Here is a 21930-nt window from a genome sequence, read left to right as displayed (position 1 = left end):
GTGTGATGGAATTTGCCTGTGAAGCTGTCTGGTCCTGGACTTTTGTTTGTTGGGAGATTTTTAGTTACAGTTGCAATTTCATTACTTGTGATAGGTCTGTTTATATTTTCTAATTCTTCCAGGTTCTGTCTTCAAAAATTGTACCTTTCCAAGAGTTTGTCCTTTTCTTTGTGGTTGTCCATTTTATTGGCATAGAGTTGTTTGTAGTAGTCTCTTGTAATCCTTTGTATTTCTGCAGTGTCAGTTGTGATTTCTCCCTTTTCATTTCCAATTTTATTGATTTGAGTCCTCTCCCTTTTTTTCTTGATGTGTCTGGCTAAAGGTTTATCAATTTTGTTTATCTTCTCAAAGAACCAACTTTTAGTTTTATTGATCTTTGCTATTGTTTTCTTCGTTTCTATTTCATTTATTTCTGTTTTGATCTTTATGATTTCTTGCCTTCTACTGACTTTGGGTTTTCTTTGTTCTTCTTTCTCTAGTTGCTTTAGGTGTAAGGTTAGATTGTTTATTTGAGATTTTTCTTGCTTCTTAAGGTGAGATTGAATGGCTATAAACTTCCCTCTTAGAACTGCTTTTGCTGCGTCACATAGGTTTTGGGTCATCATGTTTTTGTTGTCATTTGTTTCTATGTATTTTTTAATGTCTTCTTTGATTTCTTCAGTGATCTCTTGGTTATTTAGTAGCACACTGTTAGCCTCCATGTATTTGTGTTTTTTACAGTTTTTTTCCTGTAATTGATTTCCAATCTCGTATCATTGTGGTCAGAAAAGATGCTTGATATGATTTCAATTTTCTTAAATTTTCCGAGGCTTGATTTGTGACCCAAGATGTGATCTATCCTTGAGTATGTTCCATGTACACTTGAGAATAAAGTGTATTCTGTTGTTTTTGGATGGAGTGTCCTATAAATATCGATTAAATCTATCTGGTCTATTGTGTCTTTAAAGCTTGTATTTCCTTATTCATTTTCTGTTTGGATGATCTGTCCATTGGTGTAAGTGAGGTATTAAAGTCCCCTACTATTATTGTGTTACTGTCGATTTCTCCTTTTATGGCTGTTAGTATTTGCCTTATGTATTGAGGTGCTCCTTTGTTGGGTACATAAATATATATAATTGTTATGTCTTCTTCTTGGATAGATCCCTTGATCATTAAGTAGTGTCCTTCTTTGTCTCTTGTGCTATTCTTTATTTTAAAGTCTATTTTGTCTGATATGAGAATTGCTACTCCAGCTTTCTTTTGATTTCCATTTGCATGGAATATCTTTTTCCATCCCCTCACTTTCAGTCTATAAGTGTCCCTAGGTCTGAAGTGGGTCTCTTGTAGGCAACATATATATGGGTCTTGTTTTTGTATCCATTCATCCAGTCTGTGTCTTTTGTTTGGAGCCTTTAATCCATTTACATTCAAGGTTATTATCGAGAGTATGTTCTTATTACCATTTTCTTAATTGTTTTGGGTTTATTTTTGTGGATCTTTTTCTTCTCTTGTGTTTCTTGTCTAGAGAAGTTCCTTTAGCATTTGGTGTAAAGCTGATTTTGTGGTGCTGAATTCTCTTAGCTTTTGCTTGTCTGAAAAGCTTTTGATTTCTCCATTGAATCTGAATGAGATCTTTGCTGGGTAGAGTCATTTGTAGGTTTTTCTCTTTCATCACTTAAAGTATATCCTGCCACTTCCTTCTGGCCTGCAGAGTTTCTGCTGAAAAATCAGCTGATAACCTCATGAGGATTCCTTTGTATGTTATTTTTTGCTTTTCCCTTGATGCTTTTAATATTTTTTCTTTGAGTTTAATTTTTTTTTGTTTGATTAATATGTGTCTTGATGTATTTCTCCTAGGGTTTATCCTATATGGGACTCTCTGTGCTTCCTAGACTTGATTGACTATTTCCTTTCCCATGTTAGGGAAGTTTTCCACTGTAATCTCTTCAAATATTTTCTCAGACCCTTTCTTTTTCTCTTCTTCTTCTGGGACCCTATAATTCGAATGTTGGCGCATTTAGTGTTGTCCCAGAGGTCTCTGAGATTGTCTTAAATTCTTTTCATTCTTCCTTATTCTGTTCCTTGGTAGTTATTTCCACCATTCTGTCTTCCAGCTCACGTATTCGTTTTTCTGCCTCAGTTATTCTGTTATTGATTCCTTCTAGTGTATTTTTCATTTCAGTTATTGTATTGTTCATCACTCTTTGTTTGCTCTTATTTCTTCTAGATCTTTGTGAAACATTTCTTATATTTTCTCAATCCATGCCTCCATTCTATTTCTGAGATTCTGGATCATCTTTACTATCATTACTCTGAATTCTTTTTCAGATAGGTTGCCTATTTTCTCTTCATTTATTTGGTCTTTTAGGTTTTTACTTTGCTCCTTCATCTGTGACATATTTTTTTTGTCGTCTCATTTTTTTTTTTTTTTTTGAGGGATAGGATTGTGTTCCTGTCTTACTGGTTGTTTGGCCTGAGGCTTCCAGCACTGAGTTTGTAGGCTGTTAGGTAGAACTGGGACTTGGTGCCAAGATGAGGACCTCTGGGAGACCTCACTCAGATGAATATACCCTGGGGTCTGAGGTTCTCTGTTAGTCCAGTGGTTTGTACTCGGTGCTCCCACTGCTGGAGCTCTGGCCCTACCCCCGGCTCATGAACCAAGATCCCACAAACTGTGTGGGGCAGGAAAAAATAAAAGAACAAGGAAAAAAAGGAGGAGAACAATAACAAAGAATAAAAAGTAAAATAAGATTAGAAAAGTAACAAATATTTTAGGAAGAATGAAAAAATAAAAATATAGATGAAACAACAAACTGAATGTAAAACAGAGCACAATAGTAAAAAAGAGGAGAAAAAAAGAAAGCCGGAAAAGGCCTAAGCTGTGGGGGTCGAGGTTTAGGCAGTGGGTGGGGCATATGCTTAAGACCCACAGGGCCCAAAAAGGCCCTGGGGAGGGGTGGGGCCTAGGCTCAGCAGGAGGGGCCCAGGGGTGCCTCTGGCCTTGGAGGTTGTAAGACCAGGTCCAGGACCACAGCAGGCTCACTGGGCCCGAGTAGGCAGGGGTAACACTAGGCACATTCCTCCCTCATCCTTCGATCCTGGAGGGCCCCTCCCATTGGCCTCTCTTCTTCTCCCTCTCCCTCCTATGCTCCTAGGAGTCACACGGCAGGAGGGGGCCCCAGAAGGCAGGGGACCAGACCTGGAACCCCAACAGGCTTCCTGAGGCTGAGAGGGTGGGGGAAATGCTCTCCATGCCTCCCCTGATCCTCCTGATCCCAGAGGGCCCCTCCCCGACCGCCTCTCCTCCTCCCTCCCTCCTAGGGCCCACAAGGCTGGAGGGGGCCTTGGAGAATAGAGGACCAGGACTGGGAGCCCAACAGGCTTCCTGAGGCTGAGAGGGTGGGGGAAATGCCTTGTGTGCCTCCCCTGGTCCTCTGATCCCTAAGGCCCCCTCCCATCCACCTCTCCTCTTCTCCCCCCACTTCCCTCCTACCCCACTAGGACCAACGCAGCCCGGAGGGGGCCTCAGAAGGTGGAGGACCTGGCCCGAGAGCCCCGCAGGCTTCCTGGGGCCTGACTGGGCTGGGGAAACGCTAGGTGTGCTCCCCCTGGTCCTCCAAGCCCCTGAGGGTCCCTCCAGGAGTGGGAACCTGTCCCCGCTCCCAGCCACCCCTCAGGGGCACCGGTCCTGTCCAGCCTCCACTTCTCCTCCCCCCTCACTCCCCCCATGTCCTACCCAGTCGCTCAGGTGTTCCTCCCATCTCCTTGGGCATTGAGGTCCTCCACCAGCAACCGGCAGGCGCCCTAGTTGTGGGGAGATGTGAACTCCACGTCTTCCCACTAGAAGTATTCTTGATGTGCTCGTCAGGGAGGTGAGCTCGGCGTCCTCCTGCTCTGCCATCTTGATCTCCCTTGTCTTCCTCTTCACCCATTTTTAAAAAATGTTTTGTCTTGTTTTTATTCAGTAGTAGCTATTTGTGGAAAGGAAATTAGTCTTTTATCATGATTTGTCTTCCCCTTGGCTTTATTAATGATTTTTTTCAATGTATAGGACATTTATATGTAGTCATAATCATTACTTAGTTTTCCAGTTGTTTGCTGATCTAAAAGTGTCTTCCAAATTTGAGGATTTCTTAAAAGGAGTTCAGGGAAGATCTTTTGGTGCTATATTTTTCACACAGGTTAAGAAAGTTTTTTTCTATGAAATAAAAAGAAATTATTCCCCTACTCATTTTCTAGAAAGGACTTAAGAGACCTTATAATAAAAGACATCAATTTTATTAGAATAAAGTCTGAACACCAAAAATAGTAAATAAGAGAAAAAGCAGGTACCATAGTCACAAGAATTTATTTATTGAAAGATAAATTAGATTTATTAATTTATTTAAGTAACCCTGACCATTAAATTTCTTGGCAGTCATGCCCGAAGAGCCAAAAATTTTAAAAGGTACATTAATTAGATTTTTGTTATAAGAGGACACATACTGATTCTTTAAGAGAAAGATGTCATCATACTAAATTCTGCAGGTAGTTTATCACAGGGAGTATTAGTCAGGGAGATTTGTGTCTTTGGTTTTATTTTTGTTTGTTTGGCTGCAACAGGACTTTCTGACTGAATGTTCCTAGTCAGAAATCCTTATCTACCTATGGAGTTCTCCCATTGTATTTATCAGGACTCTGGACTGTTCAATTCTTCTTTCTTCTAATGACCAGGTTTACCTTACTTATTCTCAAGGGAGAGTAATTCTGATAGGACATCTGTCCCTCTTGCCAGAAAGTTGCAACTGTTAGAAACTAGGATCTGGGGTAGAAATCAAAAGTTGTTGGTTTCAGGCAAAGTAAATAACCCATCATTTGAACATTTGAGCTGTTGTCATCGGCTATTGGGCTTCCTGCACTGCCTTTTTGTGTTAAATTCTTTCCCTTTCTTCCTTCACAGAGATCTACCAGATTTTTGCTGAAGTGGTGAGCTGTGTGCTCTAAGATCTAACTTTTGGGAAATAGGTTTCCTCCTGAAGAGGGCTTTGACAAGAAAGCTGTTGGGTGTAAATGAGCGGATCATGACAGATGTTTTTCATTGCTCCAGTATGCTTTTGTGAAATAGGAGGCCTTTGAAGCTTGGAGCAGCTCCCCTGTGGCATGCAATAGAAGACTGTGCCTCCTTTAGACACAGGGAACATCAAGGGCACCTCTGGGTACCACACGGCAGCTTAGACAGAGTGCAGCTGAGAGGCAATGGGTTTTTCATTTATTACTCTTTGAAGACAGACATATGTTACCTCGAGACAGAAGACGGAAGAATCTTAAAAAAGAAAAAGAAGTCCTGATTATTTGTTTTAGATGCTCTTCCTCTTTGAGTAATCTGCTCACTGGATTAGTTACTTAACAAAGTACAGTGTTCGTAGGATTAATGGAGAAGAGAGAAATGTGAAAAGCACTCTAAGCTGGTTTAATAAAACAAAGATGTTAATGATATTTAGGAAGCCTGAGATTTACCATTCTAGACTTTGCTTTACCTAAGACTTAAAGATGTAGATGACCTTGGAAATACGCTCATTTTAATTGGCTTTTGTGAACCTGTCTACCACCACCTGAGCTGAAAGCCTAGAATAGCTCACTCTTCTCTTTTTTTTTTCCCTTGCAGTTTTACTGAGATATAATTGACATACAGCAGTGTATAAATTTAAGGGGTACAACCTAATGACTTGACTTACATATTTTGCAAAATGATTACTGCAATAAATTTAGTTAACATCCATCACCTCGTGTATTTGCCAAAAAATGTTTTTTTCCCTTGTGATGAAAACTTTTCCACTCTTCTCTTCTTGAGTAATCATTCTGTCTGCAGTGGAAAGCCCTCACACTCGTAAACTTCTCTGGTCGCAAGAGGTTTCTAAGAAGAAATCTGCAAAGAATAAGAAAAAAGGTTGATGCAAACTGTCTTGTCCCTACTGTCTCCCCTTTCTGTGTGTGTGTGTATCAAGTTACCTCAAAGACAGAATATTTGGGGATGCACATATATGTGCTTTCATTAAAACACGTCACTCTCAGTAGTACCCTATACATTACTATTAAAAAAAAAAAAAACCCGGATAGATCAAAATTTCACTTTTCTCTGTCACCATAAACTAAAGCTATTCAGTGGCTACTACACCCTTGGCTCTCTGTTGTTTTTTTATTTGGATATAAATGATATTACAGTATCCTCATCCCAGTCTATTACAAACCAGAGTTTAGAATACCTCTTGAAGATTTTGCTTTTTGTAAACAACTTAACAATAAAAAACAGTCATTACCTAGATAACATTTATTGCTGCAGACTCTCAAGTTGTTTATTATTAAACATACCCATTGTGATAAATTTTCTAGAAACTTTGAGCTGTACAGATACTTATAATTGCCACTATTATCTATCTTTATAGTTTTGCAGATTGTTCAGTTTTTGTTTTCTTTTGATGCTTTGCTTCCACCAGTGAGAGAAATATTTTTAAACCATGCTGGAAGTTGAAACCTAATACGAAATGTTGACCGGACAGGATACTGGCCTTCTTGAAGCTTTCCTGCTAGGATTACTTGTCAGTGATTTAGGAATGCCATTCACTGTTGTAGGCATTCCTCATGCCCTAAAACAGGCACCCAAGCATTAGGACAATGAGATTCATTGTATGTGAAGAAAGGTCAGCAGTTGTTTTACTAGTTCATAGGATATTGGAATTAAGATGACAATTTAAAAGCTAAATGTCAACAAACAAACAAACAAAAAAACAAACAAAAGCTAAATGTCAAGGCTTGGAAGGCCTGCATACCTTTGTTCTAGTCAACCTGAGATACTTGACTTCTCAATGGTTTAATCTTCAGGAGCAGCGAAGTAGGGTAAAGAATAAAGAATATGAATAAAGAATAAAGAACCCAACATGATGCCTATCGTGTTACAGTAATTTTTAGGATCGTTAAACACTAAATGAACTTAGTAAGGAGCACAAGATGTTAATGGTTTCTTTAGTTAATTTGAATATTCTTTTCAGTGGTTAATGAGTAATCTTCAATAATTTACTTAACTAGGCTGCTGTTTCCAATTTCCAATTGTGAAATTATATAATTATTGACTTACTGGTGTAAAGAAATTACTTCCTTTTCAAAGAGAGATAAAATTAAATAAATAATACACCAATACGGGTGCCCCTTCACTTACAGAAAGACTGGTCTCCACGAGGTGATATCCAAAACAACTAGCCTGAAATTCTTAAGAGAAGAAGCTGTTTTCAATTCACTGTATTCTCTTCTTAGAATAATTGGTGTCATATTTTGGCTGTGTGTATCATCTAAATGTTCCTTTCTTTCCCAGGCATTTGTCATAACTCTGTTTGGGGTATAAGTATGCCCTCTCTCACTTAATTTCTTTCCTGACTTTCTCATTCCTTGTTAAGGATCTCAGTTTTTCCAGGAAATAATTTTATGAATAATGGCCAGTATCCTATTTCATGTCACAAAAGTGCATTGGCCCAGTTAGTGTCTTAATCATTACGTAGGATAAAGACCGATAAGTAGTGTGCTAGTGCAAAAACTGAAACGTGAATTAATATTAAGTGTGTAGCTTTAAATCATTTGCGGGGGTCACTAAAGTAATAAAGCCTTGTGTCGTCCTGGTTATTAACTTTGGGAAACATTTCAGTGAGGTGAGGCCAAATGCCATGTCCCTCTTCTCCACCTTGTGTTGGAAAGGAAATAAATAAGAGTGCTTGCTCATTAGCAGATAACCCTAGCAGTGGGACCCAACAGGGATTCTAGAGGCTGTGGTAGGAGATGTACTCACTTGGAGACGGGAGAGAGTATGGAGCTTATGACGAAGGTAGCAGCGTGCCCAAGAGACATCCCTGAGGAGGTTGTTGAAAGTCTAGTCCAGATTCTAGTTCTCTGCTCTGCTGAACTTTGTCTATAACCTGAGAGAAGTCCCGACAATCTCTGTGGACCACAACTTCCTCCTCTGTATAACCTCTTAGTTATTTCGGCTTTAAAAGGACACGAATTTGTACACTGAAGTTGGTTTGTAGGAGCTAAACTAAGCCCCTATGTACTGAGGGTCTATGGGAAAATGCAGAGTTCCAAATAAAAAAATCACAAGGATGCTTTTATTATAGAATCCGAATAGACACAGACTGTGAAACACTAGACTTGTGACTGGTTTATTAACTGGGAAATTCTGGAATTGAAGTGTGACTAGCCCTTTTCTTTGTTGATTAATCACAGACCCCAGAGGGTATAAGTGAAGAACAAAAGATTCAGGAGTTGACTGCGATGGAAGAGTCCCGGATAGCAATTCTGAACAACCTTGAGGAACTTGAACAAAAAATCAAAGATATAAATGACCAGATGGAGGAATCTTCCAGAGAGGTATAAACCGCAAGTTCACTTATTACCCTCTCTCATTTTTCTTTCTTTCCTTTAGCTTAATTATATCAATGCCTATTAGGGCACAGGCCTTGGGGGGCAGAATACATAGAGGTCAACATGAGCAATTTGTAGCTGTGTAAAATGGGTACGTATGTGGGGTAGAAATGCCTTTTTAATGTTTCTTTCTGGGTTTTTTTTTTCATCCAATGAGGTGAACATATGAAGCCATTTTTAATGTGCGTCATATATAACCGACTTTGTCTTTAACTAGTGTATGCTTTCTGAGCTGCTTCAAGATCTGTCAGCTGAGGTACCATGTATTTAGACGTTTAAGTTCAAATCCAACAGACATTTTCTGAGCGTGTTAAGTATGAGTTGGGTATCATCTTGGCACTATGGGGGGATTTACATAATTAAAGAAAGGGGCAATTTTTTAATACCTCCGTGGAATGAGAAGAAGCAGCTAACTCTGCCTAAGAAGGATCTGCATGTCGGTACTCACGGATGATGCAGTCAGCCCATGTGGAAGGGGACTGCTCACCTGTCATCTTATGCATAGACCCTGGGGAGCCCCTCCTGCTGGCATTGCTAGGAATGCAGCGCTTGCGTGCTGGGCTGAGTATAATTTTCATTTCCCATGCTCTAGGGACAAACAGAGACATGGCTGCTCCCAAGATGGTTCACACTTGAGCTTGAATCTAAGCGAATAGGCAAAATATCCTTGAGAAGTAAGCAGAAAAGGGGTTATCATAGAAAAATTAAATGAGAAGATAACTAGTGTTCTTAGCAAATATATTAGCAAATATATTCTGGCCTCTCCACTTTCTCATATAGGAATCCTGAGTCTCACATGGGTTCTCTGGAGTGTTTTCTGGGCTCCATAATCTGACTGATAATGGTAATACTTTTTGCCATTTGTAGCTGTTAAAAATACACCTCTAAAGGGGGCAGCTGAAAATTTCTCTGAAGGTGAAACCCCTCTGAGCTTTGTTTTGTGTCCTCAGTTGGATATGGAATGTGCTCTCTTGGATGGAGAACAAAAATCAGAAACAACTGAACTTATGAAAGAGAAGGAGATTTTGGATCATCTAAACCGGAAGATAGCAGAACTGGAAAAGAACATTGTTGGTGAAAAGACCAAGGTAAAAGAAAATTATATTTGATACAAATTTTACAGGCAAAATGGTGCTTCCATCTGATTGAATTTAAATGTTGTATGAATTGCCATGGTTCTGGATTTGTGTGTCATGTTCCTGGAGATAGCGGCACTGGAAAAAAGTCTTAAGATGAGGTAAGTAGTTGCAAATTAAGAACTGTCAGGTGCAGAGCAGCTGATGCTAAGATAGTAGAGCCTGTTTAGTTTTTGAGCCAGTATTCATGCCAGCTTATTCTGCTTGAGCTGAGCGAATTGCTTTTTTCCAATCAGCCTTTCTGCTCTTCTGATTCTGCTTTGTTTTTAAAGAATCATTTTAGTACTTTGGAACTTCTTTCCATCATTGCCCTGTAAGGGTGGCTTAAACATATTCAAATATGGTTGCCTCATTTCTTTTCATTTTTCTGTTTATTAAAAAGATGAATGGGAACCATGCATTTCATCTGTCTCGCCTTGCCATTGGCTTCAGTGCAAGTGCACTGCTCTTTGACAAATGCACTGCAGTTTTCAGGGGATCCTCACACACTGCTGAGTGAAAACTGTGAAACACAGCTGACACTTATTTTGGAAAAGAATATTTTTGAAACGCTTACACATTTCAGGCCACAACCTGAATGTTAGCCGATACCTCCTAGGGAGTATGAAGAATTACTTGCAGTTTTTAGAATTCAGGGTGGTAGTTGGGTTTTTTGTTTTTCTGCTTGTCTGTTTTTTGGGGAAAATATTTCACTTACTCTCCTCTCAAATTCTGAGTTAGTTACAACTGAACTAAGCCTAAATTAAAAATTAAAATTCCAGTTTGAGAAAGAAAAACTAGTGAGCTGGAACACATTCCTTTCTTGCTCATCACGTTCTCCACTAAGCTGAGAAAAAGAAAAGAAATTCAGTTTGAGTAAACTCCAGTGGTAATATGTGGAAAGGATTTCTGCTCAGTGTGGCTTCCTTTTTAGGCTTCTCTTTGTTTGCATTTGATCTTGGTGCCAGAGAATGAGCTCAAAAAGATATTGTCAGAAATTGAAGTCAGATTAAAAGCTACATGTCAATATCTTGGTTGCCTGCTTATCAAGATTAAAATGCACATCTTTTTCATATTAAATTTTATGTATGTGCCTTCGAGCTCTAGACTTTGAAATAGTAAAGAATCCATTTGGGTAATAGCTATATTTTTCTTTAAAAGCTGAAAACCACATCGAAGGATTGATTGTCTAGTTCTGCCGTACAGGAGGATCATGGTTTTCAAAGTTTCCGCACTGATACAGCAAGAAACTTTCATTGGAGGCATCAGATGTTTTTGTTTTGGTGCTTACTAGTATTTTACTATTTATGTCATACTGGAAAGCTTGCGGGACATAGGAATGGGGTCTCAGGTTCCCTGTGAACCTGTCTGCCTTCCCCATCCATGTAGTTGTTTATCTTTGTGTAGCCCGCATATGACATGACCTATAAATTCTGTTTGTCTACCTGTCATTAGCATCATATTCTACACAAAAGTGAAGCAAGTTGAGTCAATGCTAAATCTCACTTCCCAGGCACAGTTGTGTTATATTCTCCAGACCTAAGTAAGGTAGAGTCAGAACTCCAGGAACATGAGTGGAAACAAGCAAGGAGGAGGCTACTTCCATCCTTCCTATTATTGTTTTGGTGGCTTGATAGAGGCTGTGCATAGGAGAGAGGACGCTGGGGGCTTGAAGTATAGAATCAGCTCATGCAGCTGTTAGGGGATTAGTTGGTCTCGGAAGGTGGGATTATTGTCTGTCATCACATGATATGAAAAATGGCAAAAACTGGCTTTGGGTGAGGGATTCCAGAGGAGAATGAGGGAAGTGAAAGCAGACTGAGCTGGATGATGTTACTGCATATTCTTGACAACCAAACTCAAATAGAGACCCATTACTGCTTGGCAACATCTCTCTGTTTCTCAAGTAAAGTTATTCTACCATTTTATAGCACAGCTATTTCATACCTTCGCTCTGTTCAAACTTCTAGTCTACTTTCATTCCCCTGGCTCTGAGATGATCTCACCACCTACTTCACTGAGAAATTAGAGCATCTCATATTCACAACTAAGGAAGGCTCTCTTCCCCTCAAATACCAGTCCCTTTGGATGTGCCCAGGGTACCGTCCCACCATCTAGAGGTCTACAGTCCTGTTCCGAACTCCCCCCAGCCTCTCCCTCTTTACTGGACCTGTACTGTCAGTATGCCAATATTATTATTTTTAAAAATTATTATTATTTAAAAATAAAGTTCCTTCCAGCACCTGCCTTAGCTAGTTTCTCTTCAGCATAGCCAAGCTTTTCAAACAGTTTTCTCAGTATACTGTGTGTTCTCCTGCTTAGTTCACCATTCCTCCCATTCTTGTTCCACTACTCCATCAGATTTGCTCCTGTTAAGACCACTAAAAGCCCTGGTGCTGCCTAACCCACCCACTGGGTGCTTTTCAGCCCTCTTATGAGCAGACTCCTGGGCAGAATTCAAGACAAGGGACAACTCTTTTCCTTGACACTTCCCCTCCCCCACCCCTTTGCCTTCGTGTACCACACACTTCCCCTCCCCCACCCCTTTGCCTTCGTGTACCACACTCCTCTGGTTTTCCTTCTCTTTCTCTTACTTATCTCTCTGACTTTTCCACCCGAGTTCCCGTTCCTTCTTCCTCTGCCTCTATCCAGCCAGTTGTTACAGTGTCTCTGATCTGAACCTTCTTCTTTTTTTTCTGGAGCAAGCTCAGACTTCCCCAGAAGTCCACAGAAAAGTTCTGCTTGCTTTCATTGGTCTGAATTAAGATATATGCTTTGAATCATTTACTTTTTTTTAAAATTGAGGTGTAATTAACATATAATATTATATTAGTTTCAGGTGTACAACACGATTCGATATTTGTATACATTGTGAAATGGTCACCACAATATTTCTGGTTAACATCTACCATCTCTTGTTGAGATCTCTCTTCTCTTATGTTCTCACATTCTTTTATAGCCATGGCTTCAAATAACATGTACATGCTGGTGACTGCCAAATGTATGTCTTTAGCCCACAACCCTATTCTGTACTTCTGACTCATATCCTGTAGCCTACCTGATATCTCCACTGAGATATTTCTCAGGTATTTCCAGCTGAACACGATGTAACCAAACTCTTGATCCCATCCCTCCCCTGGCCTTCCATACACTTCCCCTGCCTCTGATCCTGTTCTTCCTCTAGTTTTCCCACCAGGACATAGCATCTCTATCCACCTATATGTCCAAACAGAAACCTGGAAGTAGATCTTGATACTGCTTTCTCTATCACCCCCACTTCTAATTGATTACAAAGCTATTTTTCAATTACTCTAACTTCTCCGCATCTCCCCTAATAGCATTCTCTTCTAAATCATCAAAATTTCCTTTTGAGTTCCATTTCCATTTACTTCCCTTCAGTCTGTTTGCTTCACAGCAACCAGAGTGATTTTTCTTTTAAAATTTAAATTAGGTCATATCACTCTGGTTTGTGTTCCCCTGTATTTTATATAAATCTAAACTCCATACCTGTCCTGACCCTTTCTATCACCTTTCTCCCCTCTTCACACCGCTCTCATGGCGGCCTTCCTTCTGTTTGTTTAAAGACCCATCCCACCCTCCACCCCTGCCAAGGTCCCTGGCAGACCAGCGTGCCCTGCCTGGAATTCCCTTTCCTAGATTCCATGCCTTGTCGGTTGCCTGTCTTTCAGCGCTTAAGTTCAGTGTTAGTTTTTCAGAAAAACCCTACTAGTCCTTTCCAGCTCAGATTACATTCTCTCGGTTGTTCTTTCAGTCCTTTTACAAATCACATTTTATAATTTATGTTTGTTTTGGGCTTGTTAGATATTTATTTCCCTCTCTAGCCTGTGAAATAGAGGCAGACACTGTTATCCACTGTTTATCCAGCTCATAATAGGTGCCGGAATACCGCCCAATGTTCTTCGGGAATATTGTACTTGGATCTCCTGCTAACAGTGAGTCCTGGCTGGGTCTGAACAGAAACATTGAGCCAAACACCTGCCTGAGAGCTACGTGCAGCCAAGTTTTAGGACAGCTGGGGTGGTCTGTCCAAGTGCTCATGCCAGGGGCTTGTAATCACGCTGCCCGTCGAGCCAGAGCGTAAGACAGAAGAAGGAAATGGCCTTTGCCCTTTTGGATCTCGTTTCCTTTTCCATACACCTGTTGCTGCTGTCAGATATAAACTGTGGAATGAGAAAACCAAAACCTGAAAAGATATCCCTGTTGGGGAAGCTCCAATTCAGATGTCAATAGCACATCCTGTAAGCCTGACCCTCATTTTTTGGAGACAAGGCCTGGAGCCATAGGAAGAAAGTTCAGTAACACCTCAGAGTTCAAATCCTGGTGTGAAGTTAATGACATTGTTTCCTTGGCTCTCAAGACCAGTCTTTAGCATTGTTTCTTTTAGCTGATTTGGGAGCTATCATTCTATTTTACATATTTAGTATAAATTAATGTATTTCATAGGTAACCACTATTTATTGTATGCTACCATATAAAATATAAACTATAGACATAATTACATATACAACATAAAATATAGACAGTGTATTTAATTGTGTATTTGTTGAACATTTTTGCAGTGGCTCCCTGGGCTGACCTTTCACCGTCCTTATGGGGACCACTGTCAGGAACATCAGTGCACCTGTTTCCATGCGGCTCTGAGCTAAATGCCACCTGCCTGTTGTGTTCTCAGACGGTAGCCACATCACAAATAGAATCTCTATGAACTTATAAACCCTAAACAAATAGAAGTATCACGGGGGCTTCCCTGGTGGCGCAGTGGTTGAGAGTCCACCTGCCGATGCAGGGGACGGGGGTTCGTGCCCCGGTCCGGGAAGATCCCACGTGCCGCGGAGCGGCTGGGCTCGTGAGCCATGGCCACTGAGCCTGCGCGTCCGGAGCCTGTGCTTCGCAACGGGAGAGGCCACAACAGTGAGAGGCCTGCGTACCGCAAAAAAAAAAAAAAAAAAAAAAGTATCAGACTCGAACATAAACCCAGAGGGGATGTTTATTTGAAGCAGTAAGCAATAATCCATAGTGTTTTCTTAGGGCAAGAGAAAGGAGAGAGACCTGTTAACCTCTGTGCTGGTAGACTGTTTTAGGTTGGTGGGCTTGGTGACTGGGGGTGGGGAAGCCACCAGAACCACGAAGCTCAGTTTGGGCAAAAGCTGGAAGCGGCTTCCCTCCCCCTGCACTTCCCCTCTCCAAGGCAAAGCCTGATTTGGGGCAACTGCTGAAAAGTATGAAAGTGTTCCTGCATTTGTTTATGTACATTTTCCTTCTGTCTTTGTCTATTTCTGACTACATAAAAAATTCAGAACTAAAAATAGTTTTTCAGTTCCTCTATTTTTGGATTATCTGTCTCATTCCTGCTCCTTAGCATATGACAATGAAAAGTTAGCTGTACTGAAATTAAATAAAATGGTTAAGGAAAGGCTCTGCTTACCTAGTATTGTTGAAGAGTCTTTCCATCACCTAGACGGTGATCACAAAGCTCAAACCATCCTTCTGTTTAAGGATCTGTCCTCACACAGATAGGTTGTGATATTTTGTAAGCTATACTGGTCTGCACACTTTTATAGCTAAACACACTTAAAGGTGTGAGCTGAAGTTTAAATCAGTCTACGCCATGCAACACGTTCCTGGGTGAAACCTTGAATTAGTTGACTAATTTTTCTGTAATAAGCATATAGCTTTGTGTCTTAAGTGGTTAAATTGTATTCTCCATTATTATCTTGCCAGAGTACCTGTTACTTCCTCCCCATCTTTCCTTCAGAGCCAGGGGAAGACACAGAGCCTGCCCAGAATTCCTCAGCAAAGTGTTAATGCCTCTTGAGTGCAGAGTCTTTGCCAAGTCACAGGCAGTGTTCAGAAGGCACCCAGCCCTTCCCGTGCCTCTTTCTTACATTTCAAAGTTAGCTCCCTGGTTAGAGGAAGTGGAAATATATCATGGGATTTGGGGATTAAATCAACAGGGTTCCAGATTAGTGTGGTTTTTTTCTGGTGGTTGTTTGATTATGTAAATCCTTAGTGTTCTGATTTTCCAATGTTTTCTACACTAAACATCCATCAACTGTGCAATTAAAAAGTCAAAGCCAATGGTAAAAAAAAGCCTAGGAAAGTAACAAAAAAATGTGCCTCTTTAGAGGCAGGCAGAGAATGGGTTTTCAGCAATAACCGTCTGGGGACACAGGTCCGTAATCTTTCCTCTGCAATTCTGAAAAGTTTTGTAGAGGAAAAAAACTTTTCATAAGGTTGGCACCAAAACTTAGTTGGTTTCAAAACCTGACTTGGACTGATATTCACACTCAATATGAATATTCATAAGTAGCTGCAGACACAGAAACATGTTTGATTACAGGGTTTTGCCCCAGACCTCAGTGGAAATGCCATACGGTATATGCTATATGAACTGTGTTACCTCTATCAAATGCAGAATATTCTGAAATCTAGAACACATCTGGCCTTAAGAATTTCAGATAAGTGATTTGGGGTCTAAAACAATTGCCTAATGTTGAACCTCTGAGGATGCCTGCCTCTCGAACCACCCCACAGGGCTCAGGAACTGGAAGGAAGGGGACTCTCAGGGTGTTTGGAGAGGACTTTGGATGGGCTACCCTTAAAAATGATGGCTCAGGTACTATGAATTTTAACATATCACTGCATCAATTCCAAACTTGACCCAGTGTTTCAATAAACATGGCCTGAGTACCTAGTGCGTGCTGGAGTCTATGCTGAGCAGTTTGGAAATTACAAAGATGAATCTTAATTTTTAAGAAAATCTTTATCAAGCTAATAAGGCTGCCAAATTAGGAAAAAATGTATAGGAGGCTTGGTTAAATTTAAATTTCAAATAAAGAGAATAATTTTTTAGTATAATTATGTCCCATGCATTATTTAAGACATACTTACATTTAAAAAATCATTTGTTGTCCATCTTAAATTCACGTTTAACTGTGTATCCTCTATTTTATCTGACAACCCTATAAACTAATGAAGTAGGCATCTTTTCAGGGTAACCTTGAACCATCTGCTTACCAAACATTAGTTAAATGTGGTAAAATTATTTTTTATAGGTATTCAGAAATTTTTCGTGTAGTATTGGAATTCAGGTAGAGCCAGCAAGTTAAATTTCAGTTCGTTCCTTTGAGAATACAACTTAAAGAAAATTTATTATTATATTACTCAGCCATAGAAAGAAACAAAATTGAGCTATTTGTAATGAGGTGGATAGACCTAGAGTCTGTCATACAGAGTGAAGTAAGTCAGAAAGAGAAAGACAAATACCGTATGCTAACGCATATATATGGAATTTGAGAAAAAAAATGTCATGAAGAGCCTAGGGGTAAGACAGAAATAAAGACACAGACCTACTAGAGAATGGACTTGGGGATATGGGGAGGGGGAAGGGTGAGCTGTGACAGGGCGAGAGAGAGGCATGGACATATATATACACTACCAAACATAGGGTGGATAGCTGGTGGGAAGCAGCCGCATAGCACAGGGAGATAAGCTCGGTGCTTTGTGACCGCCTGGAGGGGTGGGATAGGGAGGGTGGGAGGGAGGGAGACGCAAGAGGGAAGAGATATGGGAACATATGTATATGTATAACTGATTCACTTTGTTATAAAGCAGAAACTAACACACCACTGTAAAGCAATTATACCCCAATAAAGATGTTAAAAAAATTATATAGACTTCACAAGATGAATAAAGGAGCATTCTTCAAAAAAGAAAAAGAGAAAATTTATTATTGTCTTTTAACCACGGATCTGGTGAAATCAGTGGTCCTGAGAAAGCCTTAGATTATTAAGTTTATTCAAGATTATTGGCAATTCTTGTGTACATGTTCAAATTATTTAGGGTAAATTTATAACCACTCCTGATCATTTGTATGATTAGAAGCAAGTCGTTCTGCCTCTGAAAGTGAAATGAATCATTCCTCTCTGAAAGCATATTGGATATTGGAATCTCACAGTTCTTTTTTTCTTTTGGTTTACTTGAGGCATTTAATCTAAAAGTAAAAATTTTACATTTGGGGTGTTACCTGTAAGAGAGGACTTTTATACTATGAAGGAAAGGTGCTAAGGCCAAATGTCTTCAAGTTTCGGTAGATTCTGTATTAATGTCCTATGTCTTCATTACAAAAATCAAATTGTAATTAATTTTGCCTTTGCCTCTCACATTATTCTGGGTGGCTAAATCAGTGATTCTGATTGCATATGAGAACACCTGGAGAGATTTTTAAAAAGCTTGTTCCCTAGCCTTATACCCCCTAGATTTCTAAGTGGAGGCCTGGGAAATAGTATATTTAAAAGCTCACCCAGCTTATTCTAATGTGGTCAGGGCTAAGAACCACTTCATGAGGACGGTGATCAAGTTACCTCGTTTCTCTGTCTCTATTCCCCTTATAAATATTTATTCATTGAGTGAATGAACAACTCACCATGGAAGTAGATGTAGGCCCAATTTTATATACTGCTTTTTACTTTCATTTGCTGGTGAAAAATTTACCTTTGGCGTTATATACACTTTAGGAACATCAGTCTTTTCTTTTCTTTTCTTTTTTGGCAACGCTGCATAGTTTGCGGGATCTTAGTTCCCCGACCAGGGATTGAACCCTCCTCAGCAGTGAAAGTGTGGAGTCCTAACCACTGGACCGCCAGGGAATTCCCAGAAACCTCAGTCTTAAATATGCAAAATAGACAGAATCTTACAATGAACTTGTGACCCAACTGGATTTTTGCTGGTCCATCAAGAGAGGACAAGTCAATTCGAGAATGATGGAGGTGTCTGTGTTTCTAGGGAAGTCACGTTCTGGTCTTTGTTTTATAAATACACCCTTTACATCTGGATCTTCCTGGAGTGTTCCAATTCCTTATAATCTTATTCTTTCCACAAAGTTAAATTTGTTAAATATATTAAAAATGCATTTTAATTCATTTATTTCCTGAAACCAAATTTATGAATCCTAAGAAAAAAGTGTTGTGCTGTCTCCCAATTTGATGTTTGGAAAATATTGCTATGCCTATAGTAGTTAGAATAGGTGACTTTAATTTAAATCTGGGGGGAAGAGAATAACACCCAGTGTTCATATTTTACATGTAAAAAGCTAGAATCCCTGAACCCTGGAATGTCATCTAATTTGTCCAACTATTTTACCTTCGCTGTAGAAGGTGATACTTTCAGCTCTAATTAGCTGCTTGCCTAGAGCTAATTTTTCTTTGAAAACTTCCTGGACAGTAAATAGAAGAGAGGTATATTAATTTCTTTCTGGCTCAGAGGTGGTCTACTTTTGGCTCTTGTAGGAGTGATATCACGTCTGTGGCCCCGTGTGGTATACGGCCGGGCCCATCTGCCACTAGTCCCTCTTTCAGCCTTCCCCTCACTTCCTTTGCCCTAGCTTCGGCCCCACTGAGCTGTCACTCTGAGACCCAGGTAGTGGTCACAGAATTACGGATAAACCACAGAGAAGCTGCAGAAGGTCCTGATGGTGTCTGCTTGCATAATGGTTCTAACTGCCCCCTTGTATGGAATTGCAAAACGTTTTGAGCACCTCAGAAGGAAGGCACTATGTAAACGTAAGGTACTTTTTATTAGTTGTCTATTTGTGCTTATTATTAGCAATTTAAAAATTGAGAGCATCAGAGGAATAGTTTGGTTATTTCTTCGGAGTTGAGACCTGTGTTTTAGGCCAGTGCCTTTCCATATTATTAAATATCGTATCAGTGTTTTCTATAAAATATTATTTTAAATTTTAAGGCTTTGCATCTTTGCTATTTGATTGGAATGAATAGTTTTCTTATTTATTTAACTTTCTGTTTGAAACTAGAATGGCCGCAAATTCTGGTGATACAACACCTAGAAATAGAACTCTTTGTGGACAAAATTCTTTTGCTGTGTAATAGGGCAACCTTAGATCTGCACGCAAGGGAAATAACACATTTTCTTAGCCAAAGACAACAGGTGTTCTGTATTGTTGGTTTTATTAAGGGAAAAAAATTATTAATTCTGAAGCTAAAGACTAAGTCTAACTGGCACTAGTATATTCAATTTTACTGTGAGGTAACACTTGAGAATCCTTTATTCTGTGAATGATGCCATCACTTTTTCTCACTCCTACACAGCAGCTGTGCACAGTGAGCACACTTCACAATAAAGACTGAGGAAACTTTCTTTCTTTCCTTTTTTTTTTTTGTTCGGCCACATAGCTTGTGGGATCCTAATTCCCTGACCAGGGATTGAACCTGGGCCTTTGGCAGTGAAATCGCCAAGCTGTAACCGCTGGACCACCAGGGAATTCCCTTTTAGGAAACTTTTGTTACCGTCTGCTAAATTCTAAGATGTAGAATCATTTTTAGGTTGATATATGGAGTAGGATTCTCAGTTTTCTCACTTCTAGATGTAATCATTTTGAGAAAAAAAAAGTGCTTCTAAATCAAAATATACATTTCTGAAATGCCCTTGACATTTTAAAATGTAAGCCAAAAGTGGAGATTCAAGTGTACTTGTGTAAGTATTGATGTCATATAGTTTTAGACTTAAACGCGAACATCTTTTATAAAGAATCTATGTATATGTTTACATAGGAAATCATGACCATTTGGATGAAGAAATGAGAGTAGTATAAATTTATAGGGCTACTTCAAATCTTCATCCTTTAAAAAGTTTTTTCTGTGATAGGCTTAGAAGCCAGTTTTATTTCTACCAAATCAATAGTGAACATAAGAAAGTCAGGTGATGGTAAGTATTTTGCTTATTGAAGGGGTCAAAGGGTGGTGGTGCTTCCATTCCACTAAAGTGCTTTAGTTTAGGTTGAGAGTGTTACACAAGGAGAGAATTAGGTCTGAAATTTACTTCAAGGGTTCAGAGTATTGTAAAGGGAACATAAGATGGGAAAACTGGCACTAAACGCATTGAAGTTTTGTTTCTCAGTTGAAGACGTGGCCTTGGAAGACCGTGTGATACTGTATTATAGTATTTGCCTGTTATATCCTGGAGAATGTCCAGGGTCACTTTGGAGTGTGTGACTTGGGAGGGATTTAGTGTTATCGTCTCCTTTCTTCCATTCTCTGACCCTTTCTTTTTTTCCATGGTCCACGTTTCAGTTATTTTTTATGTCAGTCATTGTAGGAAAGTCCTTATCTCCACAGTAAATATCACACCTTTGGTGCATCTGAGCTGTCTAATATGCCTTCCTCTTGCTGCTTTGTCAGTCTTGCATTTTTACTAGCTCTCTCAGTGTCTGAATTAGACGCTCTCCCGGGCAGCAGATTTTCTAATTGCTTAAGCTCTGAAGTTTGCCAAAGAGCTAGAACTGTTCCACATGTGCCTCTAACCTGAGAACAAAATTTCAATAATTGCCAAGGCTTCCTTACACATGCCTTCAGCAAACTGGACTCTGACAGTGCTTGAGGTAAACACCCGCCATCCTTTGTCTGGTTCCCTGCCGAGTGACTCTTTGCAGGGCTATCTGAGGAATTCGGTTGGCATTTCTTTTGTTCTTTGTTGACCATGGACCAATATGACGGTGGCTTCCCCTGCTTTTGTAACGTGGTGGCAGGAAGGAAGGGAGGAAGGAAGGACAGGGGTCGTTGCCAATACCCGATGGAGTGGACTGGGTTTGGAGAATGTAGAAATGGGGGCCCCTTGTCCTTACTTCCGCTTATACCCCCTTCTCCTAGTCACTAACAAGATATGTTTCTACATTCGTAGGATGTCTGGAGTTTGCGTGTGCTTGCTTGTCTGTGTTATCCTTGGGGAATGTTCACTAGCGACTGCTTGGGGTGTGAAGGTAATCGCTATTCTTCTATTTTCTGATTTCTGAACTTCAGGAGAAGGTAAAGCTTGATGCTGAAAGGGAAAAACTAGAGAGGCTTCAGGATCTTTACTCCGAGCAGAAGACCCAGCTGGACAATTGTCCTGAGTCCATGAGGGAACAGTTGCAACAACAGCTGAAGAGGGTCAGTAGCAAACAGGAATGTGCTAGTTGTTTTCTGTTTTTTTTGTTTTTTTCAATTAAGTTCCACTTACCTATGACTTCCTCCTTCACGTAGCATAAATTTGCATAAATTCTGGTCATTAGATACGTTTTAAATAGAAATATGCATGCTGACCATATATATTCCATGCTAATCAGTTGAAAAATTCCTTGTTGGAATCCTTTGCCTCATTAATAATGCAAAAACCTTTCCCAAGTCCTTTTTTGTAACAAAAGAGAGCTATTACTGACATGTAACCAACAAGACTGTAGCGTTTAAATCGGCTGATGTCTTTCCCTGCATCCTGTTCTCTGCTGCATCTTGAGTCCTGTTTGCCCTCGAATGTTTCTTTTTTTCCTCCTCTTGATTGTATACTCCTGTCCACAAATTTTTCCATTCTCTGATTTGCT

At 39.9% G+C, this 21930-nt stretch overlaps 1 protein-coding gene across 9 annotated transcripts in view; it reads left to right on the top strand.

Moving 5' to 3' along the window:
* Positions 1-21930, top strand: part of PHLDB2 (pleckstrin homology like domain family B member 2) — a 130173-nt gene that overhangs the window by 67094 nt on the left and 41149 nt on the right. For 7 of the 9 annotated variants that reach the window (XM_049710303.1, XM_049710302.1, XM_049710299.1 and 4 more), the window contains exons 4-6: positions 8227-8370; positions 9375-9512; positions 21374-21502. In XM_049710303.1, coding sequence (XP_049566260.1) covers positions 8227-8370; positions 9375-9512; positions 21374-21502 — 411 coding nt within the window. The remainder of the gene's footprint in view (positions 1-8226; positions 8371-9374; positions 9513-21373; positions 21503-21930) is intronic. The other 2 variants (XM_049710301.1, XM_049710304.1) reach the window with 1 other exon arrangement.

This window comes from Orcinus orca, chromosome 5, assembly GCF_937001465.1.
Source record: "Orcinus orca chromosome 5, mOrcOrc1.1, whole genome shotgun sequence".
NCBI classification, from domain to species: Eukaryota; Metazoa; Chordata; class Mammalia; order Artiodactyla; family Delphinidae; genus Orcinus; species Orcinus orca.
The sequence above is the reverse complement of the archived record's forward strand: the minus strand, read 5'-3'. Positions and strand labels throughout refer to the sequence as shown.